This window comes from Drosophila suzukii, chromosome 2R (genome assembly GCF_043229965.1).
Source record: "Drosophila suzukii chromosome 2R, CBGP_Dsuzu_IsoJpt1.0, whole genome shotgun sequence".
NCBI lineage: Eukaryota > Metazoa > Arthropoda > Insecta > Diptera > Drosophilidae > Drosophila > Drosophila suzukii.
Genome location: NC_092081.1, coordinates 19,610,217 through 19,632,398, shown reverse-complemented (window position 1 = coordinate 19,632,398; position 22,182 = coordinate 19,610,217). Strand labels below are relative to the sequence as shown.

The 22,182-nt window shown below is 40.2% G+C and overlaps 5 protein-coding genes across 6 annotated transcripts in view; 3 read left to right on the top strand and 2 right to left on the bottom strand.

Moving 5' to 3' along the window:
• The window catches only part of Elk (Eag-like K[+] channel), a 63,708-nt gene extending 56,693 nt beyond the window's left edge, over nucleotides 1-7,015 (bottom strand). Inside the window, exons 1-2 of the mRNA XM_070994606.1 lie at nucleotides 6,923-7,015; nucleotides 5,791-5,917 (exon numbers count right to left, since the gene is read on the bottom strand). The gene's annotated coding sequence lies outside the window, so the exon portion shown is untranslated. The remainder of the gene's footprint in view (nucleotides 1-5,790; nucleotides 5,918-6,922) is intronic.
• Nucleotides 210-2,813, top strand: LOC108009335 (uncharacterized). The gene has a single exon (XM_065863067.2). The coding sequence runs from the start codon at nucleotides 412-414 to the stop codon at nucleotides 2,740-2,742; it is 2,331 nt and encodes a 776-aa protein (XP_065719139.2). The 5' UTR covers nucleotides 210-411; the 3' UTR covers nucleotides 2,743-2,813.
• A 2,926-nt stretch (nucleotides 7,016-9,941) lies between the features above and the next one.
• Mapmodulin (acidic leucine-rich nuclear phosphoprotein 32 mapmodulin) lies at nucleotides 9,942-16,292 on the top strand. Of its 2 annotated transcripts, XM_017074857.4 has the most exons (7): nucleotides 9,942-10,097; nucleotides 10,333-10,685; nucleotides 13,619-13,995; nucleotides 14,055-14,137; nucleotides 14,329-14,634; nucleotides 14,919-15,161; nucleotides 15,227-16,292. In XM_017074857.4, exons 2-7 carry the CDS (start codon nucleotides 10,638-10,640, stop codon nucleotides 15,271-15,273), a joined length of 1,104 nt encoding a protein of 367 aa, XP_016930346.2. In that variant the 5' UTR covers nucleotides 9,942-10,097; nucleotides 10,333-10,637; the 3' UTR covers nucleotides 15,274-16,292. The 2 variants fall into 2 exon arrangements, with proteins under 2 accessions (XP_016930346.2, XP_016930345.1); XM_017074856.4 differs by lacking the exon at nucleotides 14,329-14,634 and having other exon boundaries at nucleotides 9,945-10,097.
• Nucleotides 16,293-16,591: 299 nt separating this feature from the next.
• thr (three rows) lies at nucleotides 16,592-21,054 on the top strand. Its single transcript, XM_017073299.4, has 3 exons — nucleotides 16,592-16,998; nucleotides 17,055-18,044; nucleotides 18,115-21,054. Exons 1-3 carry the CDS (start codon nucleotides 16,699-16,701, stop codon nucleotides 20,962-20,964), a joined length of 4,140 nt encoding a protein of 1,379 aa, XP_016928788.2. The 5' UTR covers nucleotides 16,592-16,698; the 3' UTR covers nucleotides 20,965-21,054.
• On the bottom strand, nucleotides 20,965-21,944 carry LOC108009175 (MORN repeat-containing protein 3). Its single transcript, XM_017073309.4, has 2 exons — nucleotides 21,290-21,944; nucleotides 20,965-21,230 (listed from the first exon to the last, which is right to left on the bottom strand). The coding sequence occupies exons 1-2, from the start codon at nucleotides 21,747-21,749 to the stop codon at nucleotides 21,046-21,048; spliced, it is 645 nt and encodes a 214-aa protein (XP_016928798.2). The 5' UTR covers nucleotides 21,750-21,944; the 3' UTR covers nucleotides 20,965-21,045.
• Between the last annotated feature and the right edge of the window lie 238 nt (nucleotides 21,945-22,182).

Sequence of the window (22,182 nt, the reverse complement as noted above, 5' to 3'; positions counted from 1 at the left end):
AAAAGCTTATCTGGTTACAAAAAAATTTTGAGATTTATTAATGTTTTTACTATGCAAAATCTGAAGCTCATCTGGTGTTTTGTATACATTCGCTGATGACCAACTAAAATAGTTACATATATAAATATAGCTTTACAATTTATAGTCGACTTTTAAAGAACCTGTGATCTAAGTTGCCTTTCCTCAACTGTAAGTCACAATAAATAAAACTATAAGCCCATTTTAATTTAACCGAAAGCTAAATATTTGCGTGCCCAACGAAACCAATAATATGGCCGCCCCATCAAACGGAAAAAATTGTCAAGCAAGTATGCCAAATGGTGTTATTAGTTGTTTAAAATCATTATATAAAAACCTACCGAACCACAAATAAAAATTGCAAGTGTATAAATTTGGAATATCAACTTCACAATGAACATTTTGAAGAGAAGCCGTGTGCTGAATCGAAATTGTTTGCGGGAAAAGATTCAGAGCCTTTCGCCTCTCCTGCGGACTTTGGACCTTGGACCACCGAACAAGGACTCTGTATTTAAGGCCACTTGGAGCTACTATGCCAGCGACTGTCAGGAGCGACTGTCGAACATTCGCAGGCGCATTGAACAGAACGCTAGAATAATGGCTCCAAAAAAAGGACCCCTTTCTGTGGACTTGGAGCTACCCCTTAATGAGAGCCAGCTGCCGCCAGGATTAGATTGGGATGAGCACATCTACCAGGAACTGGTGTCCTGTTTTCGAAATGCAGAAAGCACGGATTCAATCAAGAAAACCACGGTGAAGCGTTCGAAAGTCCAAAGGTTTTTCGACAAGGGCAAGTTTTCCACTCCAGAACAATGGATTTCCTGGAAGCGTGAGGAACAGCAAGTGCATCAATTGCTTAAAAAGTCCTACGATCCCTACTTGAAAGAGGAAATGTCCAAAAAGCTAGAACATTTACAAAAGCTCACAAAGCGACGACCTTTAGTTGTGCTTCCAAATCAGGAAGAAACACTTGAAAAACCAAGGAAATTACTGCCAAAGAAAAGAAAATTACGCCAAAAGTACAAGAATAAAACAAAGTCAGAGATACACCATGCTATAAAAAGCAACACAAAAATGGAAGATAAATATATAAATTCAAGAAAAGACCTCTCAAAGTCAGCAACAGAAAACAAGTACTCTATAAACACAAGAAATAACGCAAATCACCTCGCAGATAGATATAAACCCTCGTCAGCTAATTTGATTAAAAAAAGTAGCACAAAAATTGGGGATAATAATAAAAACTCTTTAAGTTCAAGAAACAGTATAAAGAATACAGCAGTTATAACTTCACGGAGAACCCTTTTAAAGTCGGCTAGTAAAAGTAAATCCAATATTCAATTCACTTCTGCTAATTTGACAATGAGCAGATTTTTCGCCGAACATCCGAGCTTGGAAAATATCCCTAGCTCAAGACTTTCTACTTATACCAGTCGTCCAGTACGTAGACCTACACAAAAGAATAGTGATAGTAGCGATGAAGAAGATGGAATATACGGCATTGGTGATGAAAGGGAATCCAAACTGTTAAAACTCAAAGATCGAAACTTAAAAATATCGACGACAACGAAAAAAAGGAAAAGTAAATATCGAAAATATCAAGAGCTAAAGAAGATCCTAGATCTAAAAGATCAAGAAGGTTCTAATGATATACCTTCGATAAGTGAGCCTTCACAGAACAATAGCGAAGTAAGCTCGAAAAAAGAAAATATGACAATAGCTGAAAAGCCAAAATCCGAGGAGAGCCTACAAATAGACGAACTACAATTATTTAAGATCCCAAAAGGCAACCAAAATACTGAAGAACGAAGACAGAGTTTTGTTTCTAAGGGAAAGTCCCACTCTGCAAGCAATCAATACATTCACGAAATCTTAAAAGGTCTGAAAAAAAGTAATCCATCGCTTTTCGGGGGCTCTAAGGATAAAAATGCCAGTTCAATCTTTTCACTTTACAGGAGTCAAATAACAAATCAGAATATGGAGAAGAGCGTGACTAGTGGCGGTTGGTCAATAAATATAAAACCACACTCAAATGTTAACCCAATGGCTCCAAAAAATTTTATATTTAAAAAGAAAGCACTCCATGAAAAGGTAATAAAAAGTGATGAAATCGAATTGCCCGAAAACCCTGAAAATCAGAGTGTTCGTGGAACCATTTTTGATCTATTACATAAAAAGACACCGGAAAGTCTATTTCGTTCCAAAAATGATTCTGAAGATGAAATTCACTTGAATAAAGAATCGAAACCTATAGTAATTGCCGATATAATATCTCAGTTTCTGGACTCTTATGGCTCTGAAATAAGTTTTAATCAATCATATCCTGATTTATTTAAATCCAATGTGTATGAACAGATTTCAGCGATGAGTGTCCTTGAAATGAAACAGCCCAAGGAGAAAAAGAAACGCGAGGTAAAGAAAGTAATAGAAGTGAAGAAGATGCCATCGAAGCACATTGTTTGTTCCTTGTGCAATTTGGTTAGGAGGAGACAATCTGAACTGCGGCCTTATATGCAGAGAATGCAGAAGCAACGCCAGCGATTGGATCAAAAGACCTACTATGCCCAGAATTTATCGAAATGTCGGCGGGATCCAAAACAGTATGCCCTGGAAAAAGAGAAGAGAGCCCATATCCGCAAGGTTCTATCTAAGTGTTACCAAGCCCTGGATCTTTGCCACCAGATCGTGGAACAAAAGATCTTAGAAAAATCTGAGGGATGTTAGCTGGGATAAAGGACTTAGACTTAGATTTTATTATAAAATATTAAAGTGGTTGTACGTGATGTACTTGAGATCTAAACATATTTATCTGCCGGGTGTTAAATGTATTTAAAATGGTACTATCTGCAGTAGTATTAAAATATACGATTTCAAAAACATCTGTTTATTTTTTGACACATTCTTATTATTTTAATATTTTACTGCACTTTTACATCTTCGACAATGTCTAATAACTTGAACATGTTTTATAGATCCTATCCAATTTTATAGTGTGCCATATATATCCTAGTAAAAACCAGAGCCAGCAACTTAAGAGACAAGTAATGGGCGATTACTCGGTGTCATGCCATTTGTAAGCAGTTCATTCAGTTGACTTTTACGCGACCCTTAAAGATCCCACTCATGGCACATAAAGTTTATTAAAATTAACATTTGCCAGATAAAACTGTTTCGCATGCATCCTTTTCCGCAAAATTTATTCCAATGCGAGCAGCCGCCGAGCAAAAATAATGTGCCATAAAATTCCATTTTTTATACCAAGTTTTTTAGCCCAATTCCCATCCCGTGCGCATAAATGTCAATGCCAACGCAACTAAAATCTGTCCTCTATTCTTCGACCGTTGAATTTTGCAACCTACGCGAGCCCGTCCACCCACCATTTTTTTCGCGAACTCTTCAGCACAAGTGCAGCAACAAAAACCGGGGGAAAATACAAAAAATAACTAGGGAAAACTAGGGAAAAATCAAAGTGAAAAAGCAACAAAACTCGGTCGAGGGCTTTAGATAGTAAAAAACTTTTATATGGGATTTTTGGTTGCAATGCGGGCAGTTTCAGGTACTTTCTTCTGGTTTATTAATTTTAATGCTAATTTACTGCGTCACGCTCAACACGGTGGAATTTTATATTTACACTCACACCTCACTAGGAAGTTTAGCTGGATTAATTACACATTTTCATGATTCAGTTTTGTTTTATTGCCTTGACTTTAAATGGCATACCATACGAATTCGGACCTAAATATCATTAAAATATTTAAATTTATAAAATTGAATTTAGAGGATATAAAATTGGTTAAACAAAGGTTAGTTACTCTTGTGAGCTTTCTTTTTCCAAAATTCTTATGCACATATTTTGAGCTTTCTATCATAACCAAGTATAAATACTAATTTGCAGGGGAGGACAACTTTATCCATTTATGTTAAATATTTATCCATAACTGTCATTGGTAAATTAGTAACTATATTAATTTTAAAATTAATTTTTGTTATTCTGTTACCTGTTAATGTAAACTAAGTACTTTAAAATGTTTTAATCTATCTCTATTCGAAACTTTAAGCTTTAATAGATCAACGAACCAGTGATTACATAAATGGCTGTCTGTGGGTTTATCTGTTGACTTGAACGCCTGAAGCGAGTAAATAGCCAGTGCAGCCCTTTTAAATAATTTTATTCATTGACTACCCAGAGTGAAGAAGTGGTAAATCACTGGAAAGCCCGGTGCCGCGAAGTATGCAACGCTGGAATGCAAACACGTCCAGGTGAGAGGACAGGTGTCAAGGTGCTAAAATGCGTCGGAGCAGCTGCGGCTGATGCCCCGTGGCGGGGAAGCAAACAATCCGGTCGGAGGAAACCTGCAGGAAACTCCAATGGAAAACTCGGAGCGGAAATGGAAAAAATGCTGAAGGAAAATGTGCGATGGTTCATGCTTGCTGCTCCGGCGGTGGCCTCATAATTGCCTCTAAGTGGCTTAAGTTATTAAAACCAATTAAACAAGTTGCCCACCAAAGGAAATTCTCTTTAATTGCAACAGAAATGCGATTTATAAAAATTCAGGAAATTGCATACAAATATAATTGGAAAATTGTCTAATTGACTCAGCAGCCGAGGCCAGTTAACAAGCCCTTCCATCAGCTAATTAAACTTTTTAGATTAAAACCCAACCTTCAGCTTAATCTCGACGGAAGTTGTAGATTCTTCTGCAGTTCAAAAGTTGAGAGGTTTACACAAGGACTAAAACGCTTCCAACTTTATGGCAAAATCTTCCTAAGACGGATGGTAATTCACGCTTCGCGTAGTGCAAAGAAGAAGTTTGAAGTTTGGTTAGAGGGGTAACACAAAATTCTAGCATGTTTCGGTGTAGACAGAATAACAGGCGGAATAAAATTTAATATTAACCAAGTTTTGAATGATACTAAAATCCAACTTGGCACTCCTTTGACCTGGAAATTAATAAAAAGAAAGAGCCGAAGGCCTCCGCAGCCAGTGCTCGGATATTTAATTAAGTTTAACATTGTATGATAAGCTTAATTTGTTAAATAAAATAAAAGGAACTTTAAAATTGTTCAAGTTTTACAAGGGTTATACCTTATTTAGTTTATATCAGCTCATAAATATAAAATATATATTTAAATTTAAATTTAAAATTATTTAAGATAATTTTAAAACCATTATTTAGTTTGATTGTTTCAATGAAGTTAATACGAATTTTAAATTACAAAATTAATATAACATACAAAGTTTAACTAATATTAAATATTTATAAGTCCCACAAAGCTTCTAAAAACCCTTTAAAGTGCTCACATAAAAGTCACCACAAATATTCTATTATGTTAGTTTGTAAAACAATAGAAAGTCGCTCTTTATATATTCATCATTTTTAATGGAAGCTATCACATGTAGATTTACACAAGCATTCAACCGCAAAGCTTTTGTTTTCTATAGAATATGCTGCTATATTTACACACCAATTTCAGTTCGCTTCAATACCTTTCGCTATCGGTACACCACATTTAACCAAATATTCCTTTTTTTCCATAAACAGCGAAAATTCAAAGAATCCAATCGCTTTAATAGGAAAATGCAAACGAAAATCCGTTCGCCACGCAACACGTTAACATAATTATGGAACAAGCTCACTGGGGCCCAATCAATCATACGCAGCGTGAGCCGCCTGACATTTTCGGGGGGCCAGACACGATAATCACGCACACAGCAAACCTTTGAAATGCAAATCAGGGGAATCATCCTTAAAATCATACATGTGTACTCACATTTTTTTCCTGGAAAAGCGGTGAAATTTGTTTCTGCCGCCTTTTCGATTGCCAACTGCCGTTGTTTGTTGCTGGTTTTTGCCTGTTGCTGGTTGTTCTATGCTGTTATCAAATCAATTCAACAGAACTTTATTTGCAGGAGGGCCAAAAAAAAAATATAATCGAAGGAAAATAGCAGTCAGGGAACGAGAAAAACCAAAGAGAAAAGCGTAAATGTAACGAAATTTATTTTCAGGCGCGTGTCAAAAATGTTGCTGAATTGTGAATATGTTCTGCACAGAGAGATATATTTTTTAAGTTCTCAAGTTGATTTGGAAGTAAAATTAAAATAGCTTAAATTTTCCCAAAAATTTATTTAAAAAGTATTTTAATCACGGATTAATAACACAACAGTTTATTAATAAGGAATTTTTAAACCATTCTTATTAAAAGGAATTTTAAACCTTTTTATAAAAAATCTATAAATAAATCAGATTTAAATCAAGCCCTTTTAATAATAAACCTCCACAAACTTCAAGAATTTTGCACCTTTCCTTAATTTTTTCTTAGTGCTTGAGTTACATTTACACAGATACACAGTCTACGATTGTGTGTGGATTACATATGGTAATTTCCTTGGGATTTGCTCGGCTTTGTGTTTGGTTTTTTGGGTTGTGCTGGGTCAGATTATAATCGTATTTTCAAATCTGAATAAAATTAGCCGTGATTTTTCATTGCTCTCTTGAGTTTTATTTTGGCTTAGAATTTACGGTAGTCGCTTAAACACTTTTCCATTTGTTTTCTTTTCGAATCTTTTGGAAACACATGTGTTGAATCACCGAAATTTCGTTTTAATAAACATGTGCCAAAAATTAAATCAACTATATGTGAGTGTGAGTTTATATTTTGATTGCTTTTATAATTTATGTCTTCAGATTTCGTTTTGTTTGAAATTTGAAATTGCACTTTTCACTTCGAAACTTTGGCGCCCTGCACTTGAACTAGTTTCCCGTTACAAGCGTTTTCAATTTTCCTCAATTTCGCAGCCCGCACACAGATACACTCGCACACACACACAAATAGAGAGGAAAAGAGGGGGGTGATAAATCCACTGATAAGAGTTTCGATGGCGCTACGGATTCATCCGCTATACCTTTCGCCACGTCCGACTTTCGAAGCCACTCAACAGCAACTGTTGCAAATGTCGAAAAGGCAACTTGTGGCTGCGACTGCTGCTTTCCTCTGCTTTCCTCTGCTTTCGACTGCTTTCCTCGGTCGACGTCGCAGCATCTCTTTTTCCCGAGAGCTTTTCCGAGGAGCTTTTCCTCGCACCACACGGCAAACTGTTGATTGGTCTTCGGAAAATGTGGAAATGTGTGTGTTTTGGCCAGGAAGAGAGCGCTAAAAGAGAGTATCTCGGCATCGCCGTGCTTTACTTAGTTAATTAGTACTCATTCAGATGGCAGTAAACAGTAGTTAGTCCCTGTTTATGGGCCTTAAAATAAGTCATTAAAGATGGTATTAATAAAAGCACACAAACAGAAGAGGTAAATATGGAACTACTTAATTAATCAATTGAAGTAGGATAAAGATTTCAAAGATAAAATATTTAATATATCGTTTTTGGGGCTCCCAGCGTCTGAAGGAATATGAAGCCGGTTGTAAAAATAAGATACTTATTATACAAATTAAATATTTACTAATCATATCTTACAAATTTTTATATTTTATTATTTAAAGACTTACAAAAAAAATTTTAAAAAAATGTCTGACTACTTTTAAGGAAGAATAATAAAAAATAAATAAAATATTTACCTTATAGGAATATTTATGGAAAAATTCAACTCTTTCCAAATGTAATTTTCAAGTTAAGTTAATAGTTGTACTTTTTAAAATTGAATGAAATATATACCTTCAGTCCGAAATTTCCTTAAGTTTAATGTTTAATGGGTTGAAATTGCCTCTTAAAATTTCTATTTATAGAGGCCCTCTCTCAAAGTCAACCATAATCCCGCCAAATTTGTTTCCCATTCTGTTTGTTTGTGCCCACCACAAAGCCATTAAAGCCTCTGTTTACCAAAGCAACAGTTACCAATGTTAACGGCGCACAAATACGCACTTTCTGTGGCTAAAAAGAAACGCTCCCCGTGGCACTTGCTCCTATTTGGGGACCGCAAATAGATGGCACATTGGCAGAATTAACGCGCTTTTAATAGATTAGACCCCCCAGGCTCGTGGCTCTTCTGCTCTTCGGCTCTTCGGCTCTTCAGGGGCACATTGTGATGGTGCAACCGATGGTGCCGCTCAAGGACCTCTGCACCCGATCCGCAGATAATGGCACCAACCTGACCACCACCCACAACAACTCGTTGCCACCTTTTTTTACGACTATCCCCAAGTGGAACGAGGACACACGTTTGGCAAATTTTCGCAGGCAGAAGGACGAACACCTGGACTAATTGATACGCTCGACGAGGCACGTAGAAAAAATATTACATGGTTTATTGGGCTTTACATTTATTTTAATTTTTAAACCTTGATATAAAAATATATTCGTTTTATTTTATAAAGATTTTTTAATATTGCTTAAAAATATATGCTTATAAATATTTTTGTACGTGAGCAAATCAAATAACATTTAAATTGGGTATCCATTTCAATTTACACTTGACATAAAAGTATTCTTTTCTTTATAGTAAACAAAAAAATGTTCTAATAAAATAATCTTAAGAAATTATTTCATTTTTTAAATATATCATATGAATAGGAATTTATTTTTGGTAAAATCTCTACAAAAACAATTTTTTTGTATTTGCGAAATACTTACCTTCGTTTTTCTCTGTGTGAGATTGACTGTAGTAATTTTCCTCCTTTGATAAAGTAAAAACAATTACGTAAATGTTTTCGTGTGTGGGGGAGAATTAAGCTCACATTAAAATTACCAGAAATGAAAAGGGCCGTGATAAACGAGGCGAAAAAATCAAATTGAGTCGTTTACTTCATTTAAAGCTGTGCCAAGTTCAAGGGACACGAGTGGAAGTTCGCGTCCTTGCGGCCATTTTGTAAAGTCCTGTATGTACATTTATATATATATAAATATGTGCAGGGGAAAGCTAACGGGCCATGTCAACACAAGGTTAACTTTTAACTTCCTCGAACGACGTTCGTTGACTTCGCAGCGTATACTTAATAAGCAGGCTAAAGCTGTTTTTGTCCTGTTTTCCCGCACATTTCGCTGGGCTAATTAAGACGCTCGTCCTTCGCAACGGTAATCCTATATATCCCCGATCCCGCGACCCTGTTTTGCAGCTTCGCATTACCGCTGGATGCACGCGCATCTGATTATGCCGCATTATTGCGAACAGCGTCATTTTCCACACGAATAATTATGGGGAATTTGGATGTAAGCGGTAATGTCCTTCGCTGTCCGGTAATAAAAGAATGGAATACTAAGAATGTTAGCCGTGTTTCTATACTTAGATTGTTCGTGCTTAGCACTTGGTTCTTAATATCTTAAATATAAGCTTCTTTAAATATACAAGAACACATTCAAATTTGGCGCCCAAATAAACATAGCAAAAAGCTGTTTGCTACACATCTTCATTTAGGCTTAGTGCAAAACGGTCACACTTTTTGAAGTGCATCTTCCAATTTTTCTTGACAAAATGTTTTATTAATATATAATAACAAGGCAACAGTATCCCTTACATTTCACGCAGATGAGAAGGCACAACACCCAGACATTTCTAATAAGCTAATATCAAAGCTGTCCCACTAGGACTTTTTATTGATAAATTAAATCCGTATTATACAGCATACTTCTTGAATTAATCCAATCAAACATTTCTGGTTTCTAGATTTTATATTTCTACTTATTTAGTTTTACTTTTTTTCATTCTTTTCCGTTTTTGAAAACAACGTATTTCCCGCCAAAAATCATTTTGTTAAATTTAACATTTGAGTGACATTTGTACAGCGCGCCAGTTCAGCTTGAGTGTTTTTCTATGAAGGAAAACAATGAACTAACACTTGAGAGAAAATTAACAGAGCAGAGTTAACAGTGCGCAAGGACTTGAGTGAAAATTGAACTGAAAAACTAACAGCTTGTTGAGACTTGAGTGGAAATGTGGCGTTAGTCAATGTGGGCATAGATTTATTTCTTTCGGTATTTTCTGACAAATGAAACTGGTATATCTCAACAACTTAAAATGGCCGCACGGTATTACTGAAGTGTAAGTCCCGGTCACACTGGCGCAGCGTTTTTTTGCTTTGGTTGAAAATACAATTAAAAATTGATTCCGACGTATTTAAATATTCTGCATCGCCAGGTGAGTGCGTGTTGGCAGCATTGGCATCTCCTTCGGCCGGAAAAGGTGTTTCGAATCGTGTGGACCACCGAAGAGTTGGCCAAAGGGCGGCTTGAAAAGGCGCGTCATGTGCTGGAGTTCGAAGGAAATGCGTTACAATGCACTCGAAGTTGCAGTTTGCCAATGCATTTGTGTGTGCTCCCAAACAATTACCAGTAACTAACTAATTTTCCACCTCCCCCCTCCCACCTTTTAGCCCTTCTACAAAAAAATCTGCGAAAAGCGAGCGGTGGCGGCATCGAAAATACCGAAAGAAGCAGAAGAAAAAGAAAAATTCGCAAGGCTGCGTCTGTGTGAGTGAGCGTGTGCGAGCGCGCGTGTTGCTGTGTGCGTGTGTGTGAGTGCGAGTCTTTTTTGCCTTTGGTGCGTGCTCTGTTTTTCGTAAAACAAAAAAGGCGAACAAAAATAGAAGAAAAACACAAGGAAAACTGCAAGGAGAAGGAAAAAAGGCAGCCGCAAAGCAAACACCCAAAAAACACAAAACAAACAAGTGCCGCTGCAATGGAGAAGAGAATAGAACTGGAGCGACGCGCACGCAAAGTAAATCAGGTAAGTCAAAGCGAAAAAAACGCGCCACAAACTAAAATTAAAGCCTTAAGTACATTTAGTTTTAATTTGTGTATAGTTGCCATAATATAAAAAAGTGTGTTGCAAGAAGAAGAAGCAGAAGCATAGCGGCATCAACAAGAAAAGGAGAAAAAAAGAAATTGATCGCCATAAGCAAATTCTACACATCTGTGTGTGTGTGTTTATATGTATGTGACGCCAGTGTTGCCATGTGCGCACATTTTTGCGCCTTCCCCGCTGTTTGCTCCTTTTGAAATGCAGTTTTCACGAAATACTTAGGCAAAATCAAACATTTAATTGATTTGCATTGCATTGCCAGCTTTCAAACGACGATCTTTTCATCACTTAGAGAGAGCCGAGAGCAACTGAATTTGTATTATCCCCACAGCTGGCAATGCTGCCCCTTGCTTTTTGTTCTTGCCTTTGCCAGGCGTTCTTGTTGTTGTTGCTGTTGTTGTTATTGCCGGCCTTCAATTGTGACAAACACGGCAACATGTGTTTGTGTGCGTATGTTTGTGTGTTTGCTGCTGCATGTTGTAATTTCAGGTTATTTGATACCAAAATGTATCTATAACAATATTATAGCCCGCGCATCATCCGCACAAATACACGCGCGTACAACGCACAAAAGATACACATGCATACGCAAAAGACGACTTATGCACAAAATAATCGACACACAGCATATGTGGCCACATACATAAGTTACATACATTTATTGACTGCGCAGTCATAATACCTTTAAGCTCCCCCTCCCTCTCTCGCTGCGGTGTGTTTACCTGCACGCCATTTCTCGCTAGCCATCCCGCTCTCTCCGCCCACTGTGCAAGTGCAAAAGAAATGCAGGCGAGAAGACAAAGCCGCTGATTCTGATTAATAAACATGCGCTCTGGCTGGCCAGCCTACTCAATCTCAATCAGCGGTCACCCAGCCCCAGTCCGCCCAACCTCCCACCGCCCTCCGTCCTACCACCCACAATGCACCCACCGCACGACAACAACAACGCAGCAACAAGAAAAAGATACGAAAAAAAAACAGCAACGCATACACACTCATTTGCGCCTAAGTCAAAGCCAAAAGCTGTGTGCATTCAATTTCACTCATTTGCTCAGGTACAGTGGGCACCCTCTAGGAGAATATTCTTTGTAGAGATCAGAGTAAGGCATCGCTAATGGTGCTATTATCACTTTTTACAATTTTGGTTACTGAAACACCATTTTGTATTCCCTACTATGAGTTGAAAAACCCCAAGGCGCGTGTATATAGTTTTGGATTTCCCAGATTTTGTTAAAATTCCATTATTTAAATAGGACCCCAGGGAAGGCGCCCCATTAGTTGGCAAAATCACAAATTTAAAGACATTCACAGTCAAATTCAACAATAATTTAGAACTTCAGCATTCCCTTAAAAACGTAAATTTAGTAGTATCATTTTACTGTATCCATATTTTGGTTATGGAACAGAAACGTTCTTATCAATCAATACAGAAATGCATTTACATAGTAAAACTATAAAGTGCTTTTATAGGATTGATCTCCATAATATGAATGTATCTTTAAAGTAAACAGTTTAGGTACAGAAGTATTGATTTGTTTACAAAATGTTTTTCTAGATTAAAAGCTTAAACTGACTTTAATGATTTCAGAAAATTTCGGATGTAAAAATATTTTTAAATCCACAAGATCTTTGAATGCTCACTGAACATTGGTCAGTATACAATAGGAAGAGATTTGTTTTGTTTTGAAATAACTTTAAAAATTGAGTTGACTTAAAAAAAAAAAAGAGGTAATTTTCTACATATTAAGTAATTTGAATACAATCATTTTTTTCAAATAATCAAGTTTTTACGAACATCAGTTAACTTATTTTGTATGTAAAGATAGTTAAACTACCTCCTAATTAACAGAGATCCCATAATCCTCCATTTCTTGTTTAGTTCACGTTAGAAAGTACCGCCTGTAGCCACATAACTGTTCCTCGGCTAGACAGAGACAGACAGACGGACTCGAAACTGAAGGCACCCATCTTGTTTTGTTGTTCTTTCTTTTGTTGTGGCGACGTGACATATTGATAATTGGGTAATCTGAAGTGAACTTGCACAGCCTCCAAAGGGCAAATGTGTGTACATTTCCAATCGTAGATTATCGGGCTACAAAACAGCAACCGCCCCATTTCCCGCCCACTTTTCGCAGACAGGCGCAACAACTAAACTACGTCACGGTCAAACATGTTGTTGTTGCGACTGCCGGCTTGTTGTTCTCCTGCTGCCATCTCCCTCCCACCCCTTGTCGGCAATTCCGTTTCGGTCCGTCATTCTTCTCTTCTTGCGCATTCCTCTTTGTGCCGAGGCACACGTACACATACACACGCTGGCGCACACACGCACACAATTTGGAGTTACATAAACGCGAATTGGCACTTTTCTCCTCGTTGCCTGCATCCAAAAAAATGTGCAATTTGGGCATTGAGCAGCAGCAAATGTTTACCAAGCCGTTTTGTCGTCTCGTTGGTTATTTAGCATGTAAAGTCGATTTGCATTTCAACAAAAAAATTCTCAGCGTTTGATCGATTTTTGCGTGTGTATTGTTCTCCATTTTTTTTTTACACCAATGTGACCAAACTGGAGTGTTTCAAGAATCCAAAACGCTCCGATAAAATATCGGTTTGTCGATGCGTTTTGCTAAACGATAAGCACTATCGATATATTTATTTTAAATGTTTTAATATTATCAAGTTATTTTAAATAAAATAAAAAAAAAATCTATTCCTCTGCTGTTTTATAAATTGAAGAAAGTATAGATTAACTGTCAATACCATCGGTGGTTCACTTCAAACTCTTCTTAGTTAGTTTATAGAATTACTAAAAAACACAAAAATAAATAAAATATTCCAACCAATAAATTATTTTACCCTAGATCACAGAGCTGAATCTGGACAATTGCCGGAGTACGAGCATCGTTGGCCTTACAGACGAATACACCGCCTTGGAATCGCTTAGCTTGATCAACGTGGGCCTCACCACACTCAAAGGTTTCCCCAAGCTGCCCAACTTAAAGAAGCTGGAGCTCTCCGACAACCGGATTTCCAGTGGCCTCAACTTTCTGACCACCAGCCCCAAACTGCAATGTCTGAACTTGTCCGGCAACAAGATCAAGGATCTGGAGACCCTGAAGCCCCTGGAGCAGTTTAAAAATCTGGCTGTGCTGGATCTGTTTAATAACGATGTCACCCAGGTGGACAATTACCGTGAGAAGATCTTCAAGATGCTGCCATCGTTAAACTTCCTGGATGGGTGAGTTTTAGTAAATTACTTTGGAAAGTAAAAAAAAGTAAAATGTTTTTTAATTTCAGCTTTGACTGCGACGATGAGGAGGTGCAATCTGATGGCGATGATGACGATGAGGTCAACGGCAACGATTCCGACGAAGAAGGAGGTATGTATTTAAAGGATTTCCAAATAACTCACAGTAAATCGCAGAATTCAGGAGGGAAAATTAATCTTAGTTATACCATCATACGAAGCTCATTGTCCGTCTGTTTTATTGAAATATCCTTTTGTGACTCGCGCCCTCTTGTTATCACAAAAAATAGCACATTTTCAACACTAGCTTCTGTCGCCTTTCAGATAAGCGCACTGCGTTCTGTTTGAATGGTTTAGAAATCGATTTAGACGAGCTCGATGCTTTGAAGCAGCGCGTGAAGGCGAAAAAGAGTTTGCAGGACAAACTGCCTCCCCAGTCGGAGGACAACGAGGTAGACGAGCTAGATGAATATCTCAAAGAGTTGCAGCTGAGGGAGTCCACAGCTGCTCCAACCGATGAACAATCTGTGATAAGGGCAACCCAACAGGCCCCTAGCAATCCAAACATAAATTTCGCTATCCTGCTCTATTGGTTCTTTGCCATTTTAAATCTGGCCAATGCCACATATTGTAAGCATGGCGTTTCTGGACTTTTTTAGTCCACGTCGAACTTCTCTAACTTGAATGTGCTGAAGAGAAATTTTCTTGAATTTTCAAATATATATATTCTTATACGTAGAGCTGAATGTAAATTCGAGTAATAGAAGTTCGAAATTAAAGACATGTTGCAGAAACATAAATAAATTTATTGTTAAACCTATTTGACTTCCGTATATAGCTTTAATAAGTCGAATTAGGGAAGTTCGAGTTGCTTATGTATGTCGAATTAAACCAATATCTTTGTGGCTTTTCAGTTGACGACGATGACGACGAGTGTGACAGCGATGATAGCGACGAGGAGGACAACGGCGAGGTGTCTTTATCGGAGGTGTACAACGACGATTTGGAAGAGGATAACTCTGATTGGGAAGGCGGTGAGGGCGAAGGAGGCGAGGATGACGAGGACGAGGATTCCGATATTGATGATGCCGATGGTGATGCAAACGAATCAGCTGCATCAGTAAAGGAGGAGGCCAAGGATGGCGAAAAGGCAGGAGGTAAGTTAAACAACTTAAATATAATCTTTCAGTATTTTCTAATCATATTTCAATCCCCTTTGCAGATGCAGAATCGCAAGCCCGGGGCAAGAAGAGAAAGCATGATGGTTAGACCCTGATCTGTCGCTGTATCGTCTTTGTACGTTATAAATTTAAATATACACCCACACACACGCCCACACAAAACAAACACACAGCCACACACATCATATTTTGATAGAAAAAAATGATTAACCCTTTAGGAAGCCCACAATTTGTTTCTCTAAAATGTAAGCTAAAAAAGGAAAAACGACAAAAAAAAGAACACAAGACCGACAAAAACACAGCAGAAAAAGAGGAGCGAAATGAACGTAATAATCAAACAAAGCAAAACAAAAGAATATATGTTTAAGCGAGAAAAAAATCAAGAAGAGAAACCAAGCAAACAACCAATAAAAAGAAGCATTACTATAGCCTCATCAGAACCCAAGATCCAGTTCCAATTTCAGCACCATCGGCAGTTGGATTTGCAATATGAAATCCGCTTCACATTGTAAAATTGCTTAGCCCTAAGTTATCCAGTAAATATTTACAAACCTGTACAATTTTTAACCATCTAGCGTCTTGCTGGTTCATTTCAACCAACCAACAAACGAATCACAGCTTTCCAACAGCGTTAAATATTTTATTTGTACAACTGTACTTTGGCTTTGTCAACGTTTTGCGTGAAAACGATCACACAATTACTGCTAAGATCTTTTAACTAACTCTTAAGTCATTCCTTCTTTGAATACGCCTAAGTTAAGCGATATCCACACTTTCATTGTTGCCCACCTCCCCGACACATAAACCTGATCCACGACTCTCTAAGCGTAATGCACTCAATATTGAGCATCCCAAATTGTTTTCCCTTATGTACTTTTAAGTGAATCTTTTACCACAACCCGAAATGTTTCCACTTATTCAACGGCAGTAGTAGGTTTTCATTGAATGTGGCGAGTAAGTCTTATACACAATTTTAGACAAGATTTCCCTTTTAATAAACAAGTACGCAACCAATTATTAATGAAGGACCCGCGTTTATTTAACGAGATGAGATGTGTCTGTACCAGCCCATTGAAACTGAAATACATAAACTAAATCATTTTAAAAGTGTATTTTATTGGGGATGATGGTATTGAAAGGGGTAATTTTTGAGGAATATATTTTTAGTTATTTAATAAAATATTTTTAGTATCATTTATTACAGAAAATAATTAGTGCTTTTCCTATAATCACAAAAGTTCCGATTTCGGATTAAATTATTGACTACGAAAATTAAATTTGAATTTAAATATCAACGAATAATCGATACTATCGATAACTATTTCTCCTCAAGCGCCAACGGTCACACTGGGCATAGAGGTGGGGAAATTAAAAAACATCGATTGCTTCGATGTTGTGATCGATGTGCGTTCATCTCTAACTAGATCTCAAAATCTGGCGCAAAGCATCAAAAAACGAAGCGTCGCTGTTTAACTAGTTAAATAAGCTAAATGTGACAATTGGCGGAGACAGAATGTCAAGTGATATAGGCAACCAACTAAAGGGCAACCGGTCCGATGTGGAAAAGGTCTACAAACTGGTGGAGGCCAAGTTCCGGGAGTTGTCCGGAGAATCTCTTCCTTTAAGATACGAGGTGAATGTGCTGCGCCATATTTGCTTGGCCCTGCAGGCCAATCTCCACCAGAATTCGGATCTCTTCGTGGATATAATGGCTATAATGCTGCCACGCGTGGTTCCCAACGAGGAGAAGCCCAGTTTGTGGGAGGCGCACTTGAGCAGTCTGCGGTACATACACCACGGCCTATGCCAGGATGTAAGTTAACCTATTGGGTTTTGAATCTTCCTAACTAGTTTGTATATATTTCCCAGCGATCCATAGACTCCTGCCAGAAGCTGTACAACCTCATCCGATCCCAACCCTGCCGCCTGCAAGAGGATGCAGACTACAAAATCTATCTGGACATTCATTTGACTCACTTTAACGGCCTCCATTTGCAGCTGCAAAGGCAAAAACTTCCCTTGGAGGCCACACATCAGCTCTGCTATGCCCTGGAATCCCTGGGAGAGCTATTCGAGGTCATGAGCCAAAGGAAAATGACCCAATGTGGACCACTTTTAGTTCAACTAAATGAAAAAATGTTTGGTAAACGAAGCAGGACATTCTTCAAGTCCCTGAGTTTCCTGCCCTCGGAGAGCCAAGCCAAGATGTTTAATCCTCTGCTGAAGCTACTGGCCGACAGCTCTACTTCGGATTTAGCCAACCTATTTCCCGAGTATCTGAGCTTCACATTGGCCCTTGTGCAAATCGACATGTTATGTCCGGAACCCCACCAGCAACTAGCGCTGCAGCTGTTGCGCATGTGCAAGGAGCTGTTCCGGCAGGAATCCAACCTATGCTACGCCCTGCAGCTGCTATACTACTACATCAAGTTGATCTACCTCCGGGAATCTACGGCTGACTTTAAACGCACCTATATTGACCTGTCGCGCAAATTTCAGAGCTTCTTCGAGCACAAAGGAGCTGCTCACTCGAAGGAGCAGTGGCTTACGGACTTGCTGGTTGCCATTCAACTGCTGCAGTCGCTAATCCACCAAAGGGGCAGTAAATCCCAGTCGCCCTTCGAGTTCTTCTGGCAGCAGTTCGACGGTGAGGGCAGCCCGGAGATCTATACAGCGCACTTTCAGTTGCTCCAGAGCTGCGGTGGATTGGCGGTTAATATTGCGAGAAGTCCGTTGGGCTGTAGTTGCTCTCATGAGGCATGCAAAAGCGTGAGGAGGCACTGCATTCTAGCCTATGGGTTGTGCGCATTGGATGCCTACATTAACTGGCAGCCGACACAGGAGCAGAAAGTAGACATGGTTGGTAATCACAGGCTGTTTTTATTTGAATTTCTGGGACAACTAAATTATATTATCTTTCCTCTATCAGGGACCCCACAAACCGCTGCGGGAAATAGTGAAATACTCAATGGATGTAGCCAAGACCATGAAGTGCCTGGGCCCCACCAGCGTGGAACTCATCAAGCTAGTGCGCCAGCTCACTTATGTGGCCGATCAGGTGTCCTGTCCAGAGCAGATGAATCTGTTAATTCCCCTCATGGAACCACTGCAAAAGCTACGTCCCCTGATTGCGGATCAAGAGATGAGTATATTGCTGCGACGTCTCTTCAAGGCCAGCTGCCATTGCAAGGATCCCAATATGGCAGGCCGCTTGCAAGCTAGTTATTTGGCCTCACTCACGAATCCCGCCCGTTTGAGATCCCAGATATGTACGCACTACCACAATCGGGGAAAGGAGGAGAAGGAGATCAGCCGGTGCGTCTATGAGTGGCACGAGTCCTGCCCACTGCCTTATTCTCTTACGCCTGCTCAGAAAAAACAGCTCTATGATACCGATTTCTTTGCTGTGCTGCACTATTTGAGAAGTCCACCTCAGGCACTTATGCAATCGCTCATCCGATGTAGAATAAGTGATTACCATCTTGTTCTCATGGCCAGGCAAATGCGAACCGATGCCTCTACTCTGGAGGAGTGCAAGAAGGTTCGCTCGAAGCTAAAGCAACGGGGTTCCCTCAGCCGAATGGAGCACTTGTGCCTGGGCCACATAAGTGTTGGATTACTCCTAGAGGCACTGGAGGATCAAAAGACAAAGGTTTCCACGAAGGAGGTAACCGAGACCTTGTTCGAGGAGCTTTTGCTCAGGCCGAACTTGTCGCAGATGAACCTTCATCGAGAGCAGCGCTTGGTCCAGTTTGCTAGTGAAGCTGTCTCGGCCTTTAGCTACTTTTTCAACCAAGCCGATCGAGAGCCTTTGGGAGTAGAGGAAACTTCAATTGACTGGGAGGCTTTGATTGACGATGCTGTAACTTCTGCCATGGCTCTTTCGAGCATGGGCTATCAATCGCAAGAGGATGACGCATGGTTGCTGCTCCTGCGGATGGGCCACTGGCTGGAAGATCGATTCACATATCTTCGAGCGCTGAACCATTTTCTTTCCCAGAATGATGTTAATTCTAGACTGAAGCTGCAGCTCTCCGAGGAGGTGGAGAGGGCGGAGGAATTTCTAGATGATTTGTGGCCACAATTGCAAAGCGGAAGATTCTTCAAGCGACAGCATACCACAGTAATGCTCTGTTTTTGTCACCTGGCCAGTTACTATGCCCGAATGGGTTGCATGAGCACTGCCCAGCTGCTTTTACTTCAAGTGGAACAGCTTCGCGGAGAGTTTCCTGAAAGACTGGGCAAGAGTGATATTGTATTGATCACCGTGCAAACCGTTCGTTTTCGACTTGGCTATCAGCAAAGGAAGCCAAAGACACACATGATGATTACGCCCCTGCGACACTTGGACACTCTTTTGGACAATGTGCGGAACTTCTGCAATCTTTCCAGTTTAGATGGTGGCTCTTTGCAGCTGCTTCTATCGACCCTCGTCAGAGAAAGCACCGAATGCTCGGCAAACAGACTAAGCGAACGACTGGCCTTCTCCAACATTGCACTCCATTTGGCCCTCCAATCTGGTTTGGCTCTAAGAACCATCGAGGTATTCCTGGCCTGGTTGTGGACCAATCTGCAAATGGAAAACTTCGACAAGGCGCAGTCAAAGTTGCGACTCATCGAGCACTGTTTGGACATCAGGCGCCTGACTCCCAAGGAAGCTTCCCTAGAAAAGGAAGCGATCAAAGAGCCGGCTATGATTGACCTAACAAGCAATATGCACCTCCTTCAGTTGGTGGAGCCCATCAGGAAGCAGCAGACTTTGGGTGTGAACTCGCCAAATCTGGTCAACATGCGACTGAATAGTCCAAACCCCCAACTGAACTTGGATCGATATCTAAACCTAGATGTGGCGCCTTCTACTATTCGGGAAAACTCCCAGCTTCAGTGCCTATACTTTATAATGGGCTGTCTGCATGCACGTCTTCGTTTTCTTCAGAGGAATACCGATCAGTTGGATGAGTTCTACGAGAAAACGGATAACTGGCTGCAGGAAAAACCTCAGATGAGTGCTTCTTTGGGATCGATGTTGCAGGTGCAGCAGCTCTATCATCTTAACTTTCTGCGCTTTAGACGAAAGCATGTCGAGGCTATATCAACGGCTCAGTTGGGTCTTAAAATGCGACTGCAAGCGGTTGATATTAACTTCGCGTACAACTTCATGGCTCAGCTGAAGACAGCTCATCTGGAGCTCAAACCGGTGGGACAGGAGAAAGCAAAGGGCAAAACACTGCGACGGGCATTGGTTTTCAGTCAATCACCTGAAGATAAGAGCCGAGCAGCAGCGGGATTAGCTTCAGCAGTAAAGGATAAGGTCTCCAAAGCCAAACAGTCAGCTAAAAAGGCGCCCAGATTCCGAATTTATGAGGAGTTGGAGCTACGACCACCAAGTGCTGCCAGTTGCAGTAGCGGAGGAAGCGGAACGGAGAACACTCCGCCCTCGAATCACGTGGATCTCAATGCCTGTCAACCGATCGAGTTAAGCGACGATGATGAGTTACTTTCCCTTCCCCTGAAAAAGTCCCAATTAAAAACTACGGGTAAATCAAAGGCCAAACCCACTGCGAAAGTCTGTGAAGTTATATCATTGGATAATAGCTTGGAAGCTGCACCCAAGCCATCAGTGACGATGAGTGCGAGAAGCACCAGAGCTAGGATTCGCCAACCTACGGAGACACCAAAGACGGCGACCCTTTCATCCAGGCGACCCCGACGACAGGTGTCGGGACCACAGGCTCCAGAAACGGAGTCCATTGGCACACGCACACGGCACAGGCACTGATTAGACAAACATTCTCTTTATTAGTTGTATTTCTTATTCTTATTTAAAAGTCTTTCTATTCAAATATATTGTTTGTAAGTGTTAAAAGAACGCTGATGAGGTAAATTTATGATTATATCCTGGTAGCAGGGGCATTAGAGAAGTTTTACAGATGCCCTGGCTCCAAAAGCCGCGCTGAATCCGCTGGCCATCGCTGCCATGGTAAAAAACACCCGCTCCAGACTTGCAGCCTCCTTCAAATTGACCCACATAGCGATTGCCATTGGCTATTAATAGGATGTGTACAGGATTTAAAATGTAAGTATACTTTGAAAACTCAACTCACCCGTAAAAATAACACCCTTTCCATGCATTTGGTCCTGGAGCCACTCCCCGACGTAGACACCACCATCCGGCTGCCAGAGGATTCCCTGACCACTCCGCTGGCCCGCTAGCCACTGGCCAAAGTACACGGATCCGTCCGGATAGAACTGCTTGCCCTCGCCATGTCGCTTATCCTGCTGCCACTGACCCACGTAAATGCGTTGAATGCAACCATTTGGCTCCTTGCGTCGCAGAGTTCCGTAGCCATGTCGCTGACCCATTTGCCAATGACCCTCGTAGCACAAACCGCTGCTGGTTTGCTTAACTCCATAGCCATTAGGCTGCATGCCCAGCCATTTTCCCTGGTATCTGCCACCGGGATACCTTTGACAGCGAACTCCGGAACTATATCCGCGCGCCGGGCACGACATGTCTTCGTTGACTAAGAGCAGGAGCAGCTCTGTCACATGCGGCGGTGCCATGTGGTGTCTTGGGTGGCTCCACCCAATTCTGTGGGCGGTGTGCGTGCGGTGTCACTTTTCTAATCAACCCCCAGCAGCATGTCTTGCCACCATTTGACTTCCTCCAGCGGCGGCACGCAAACTTAAGGAGGCCAAAGACATCGCCTCAATAGAAAATCGTTTGTTCCGGTTAAGTATATGTGGAATCGTTTAATCAGTCGTATAAATTACAGCGCTACTTAGCTTACATTGCTAAAGATAGAAGATAGGCCGTTATCTTCACAATCGATATATATATATTTTCAGATTAAAAGGCGACCTACATATGCATATAAAAATATAGAACCGTAGTACAGTACATGTTATATTAGAATACTTTTTTTTTAGGCCATTACTTAACACATACAAAATATTTGTTTTATTTAAATCACTAGTGTACTTAAGTCTGGTTATA

Bases quoted from the DNA above. Each gene is read 5' to 3' on its own strand.
- LOC108009335 (XM_065863067.2), top strand. From the start codon at position 412: ATGAACATTTTGAAGAGAAGCCGTGTGCTGAATCGAAATTGTTTGCGG.
- Mapmodulin (XM_017074857.4), top strand. From the start codon at position 10,638: ATGGAGAAGAGAATAGAACTGGAGCGACGCGCACGCAAAGTAAATCAG. The intron at 10,686-13,618 runs GTAAGTCAAAGC...ATTTTACCCTAG, and splicing joins GCGCACGCAAAGTAAATCAG to ATCACAGAGCTGAATCTGGA. The intron at 13,996-14,054 runs GTGAGTTTTAGT...TTTTAATTTCAG, and splicing joins TCGTTAAACTTCCTGGATGG to CTTTGACTGCGACGATGAGG.
- thr (XM_017073299.4), top strand. From the start codon at position 16,699: ATGTCAAGTGATATAGGCAACCAACTAAAGGGCAACCGGTCCGATGTG. The intron at 16,999-17,054 runs GTAAGTTAACCT...TATATTTCCCAG, and splicing joins ACCACGGCCTATGCCAGGAT to CGATCCATAGACTCCTGCCA. The intron at 18,045-18,114 runs GTTGGTAATCAC...TTCCTCTATCAG, and splicing joins AGGAGCAGAAAGTAGACATG to GGACCCCACAAACCGCTGCG.
- LOC108009175 (XM_017073309.4), bottom strand. From the start codon at position 21,749: ATGGCACCGCCGCATGTGACAGAGCTGCTCCTGCTCTTAGTCAACGAA. The intron at 21,231-21,289 runs GTGAGTTGAGTT...TCCTATTAATAG, and splicing joins AAAGGGTGTTATTTTTACGG to CCAATGGCAATCGCTATGTG.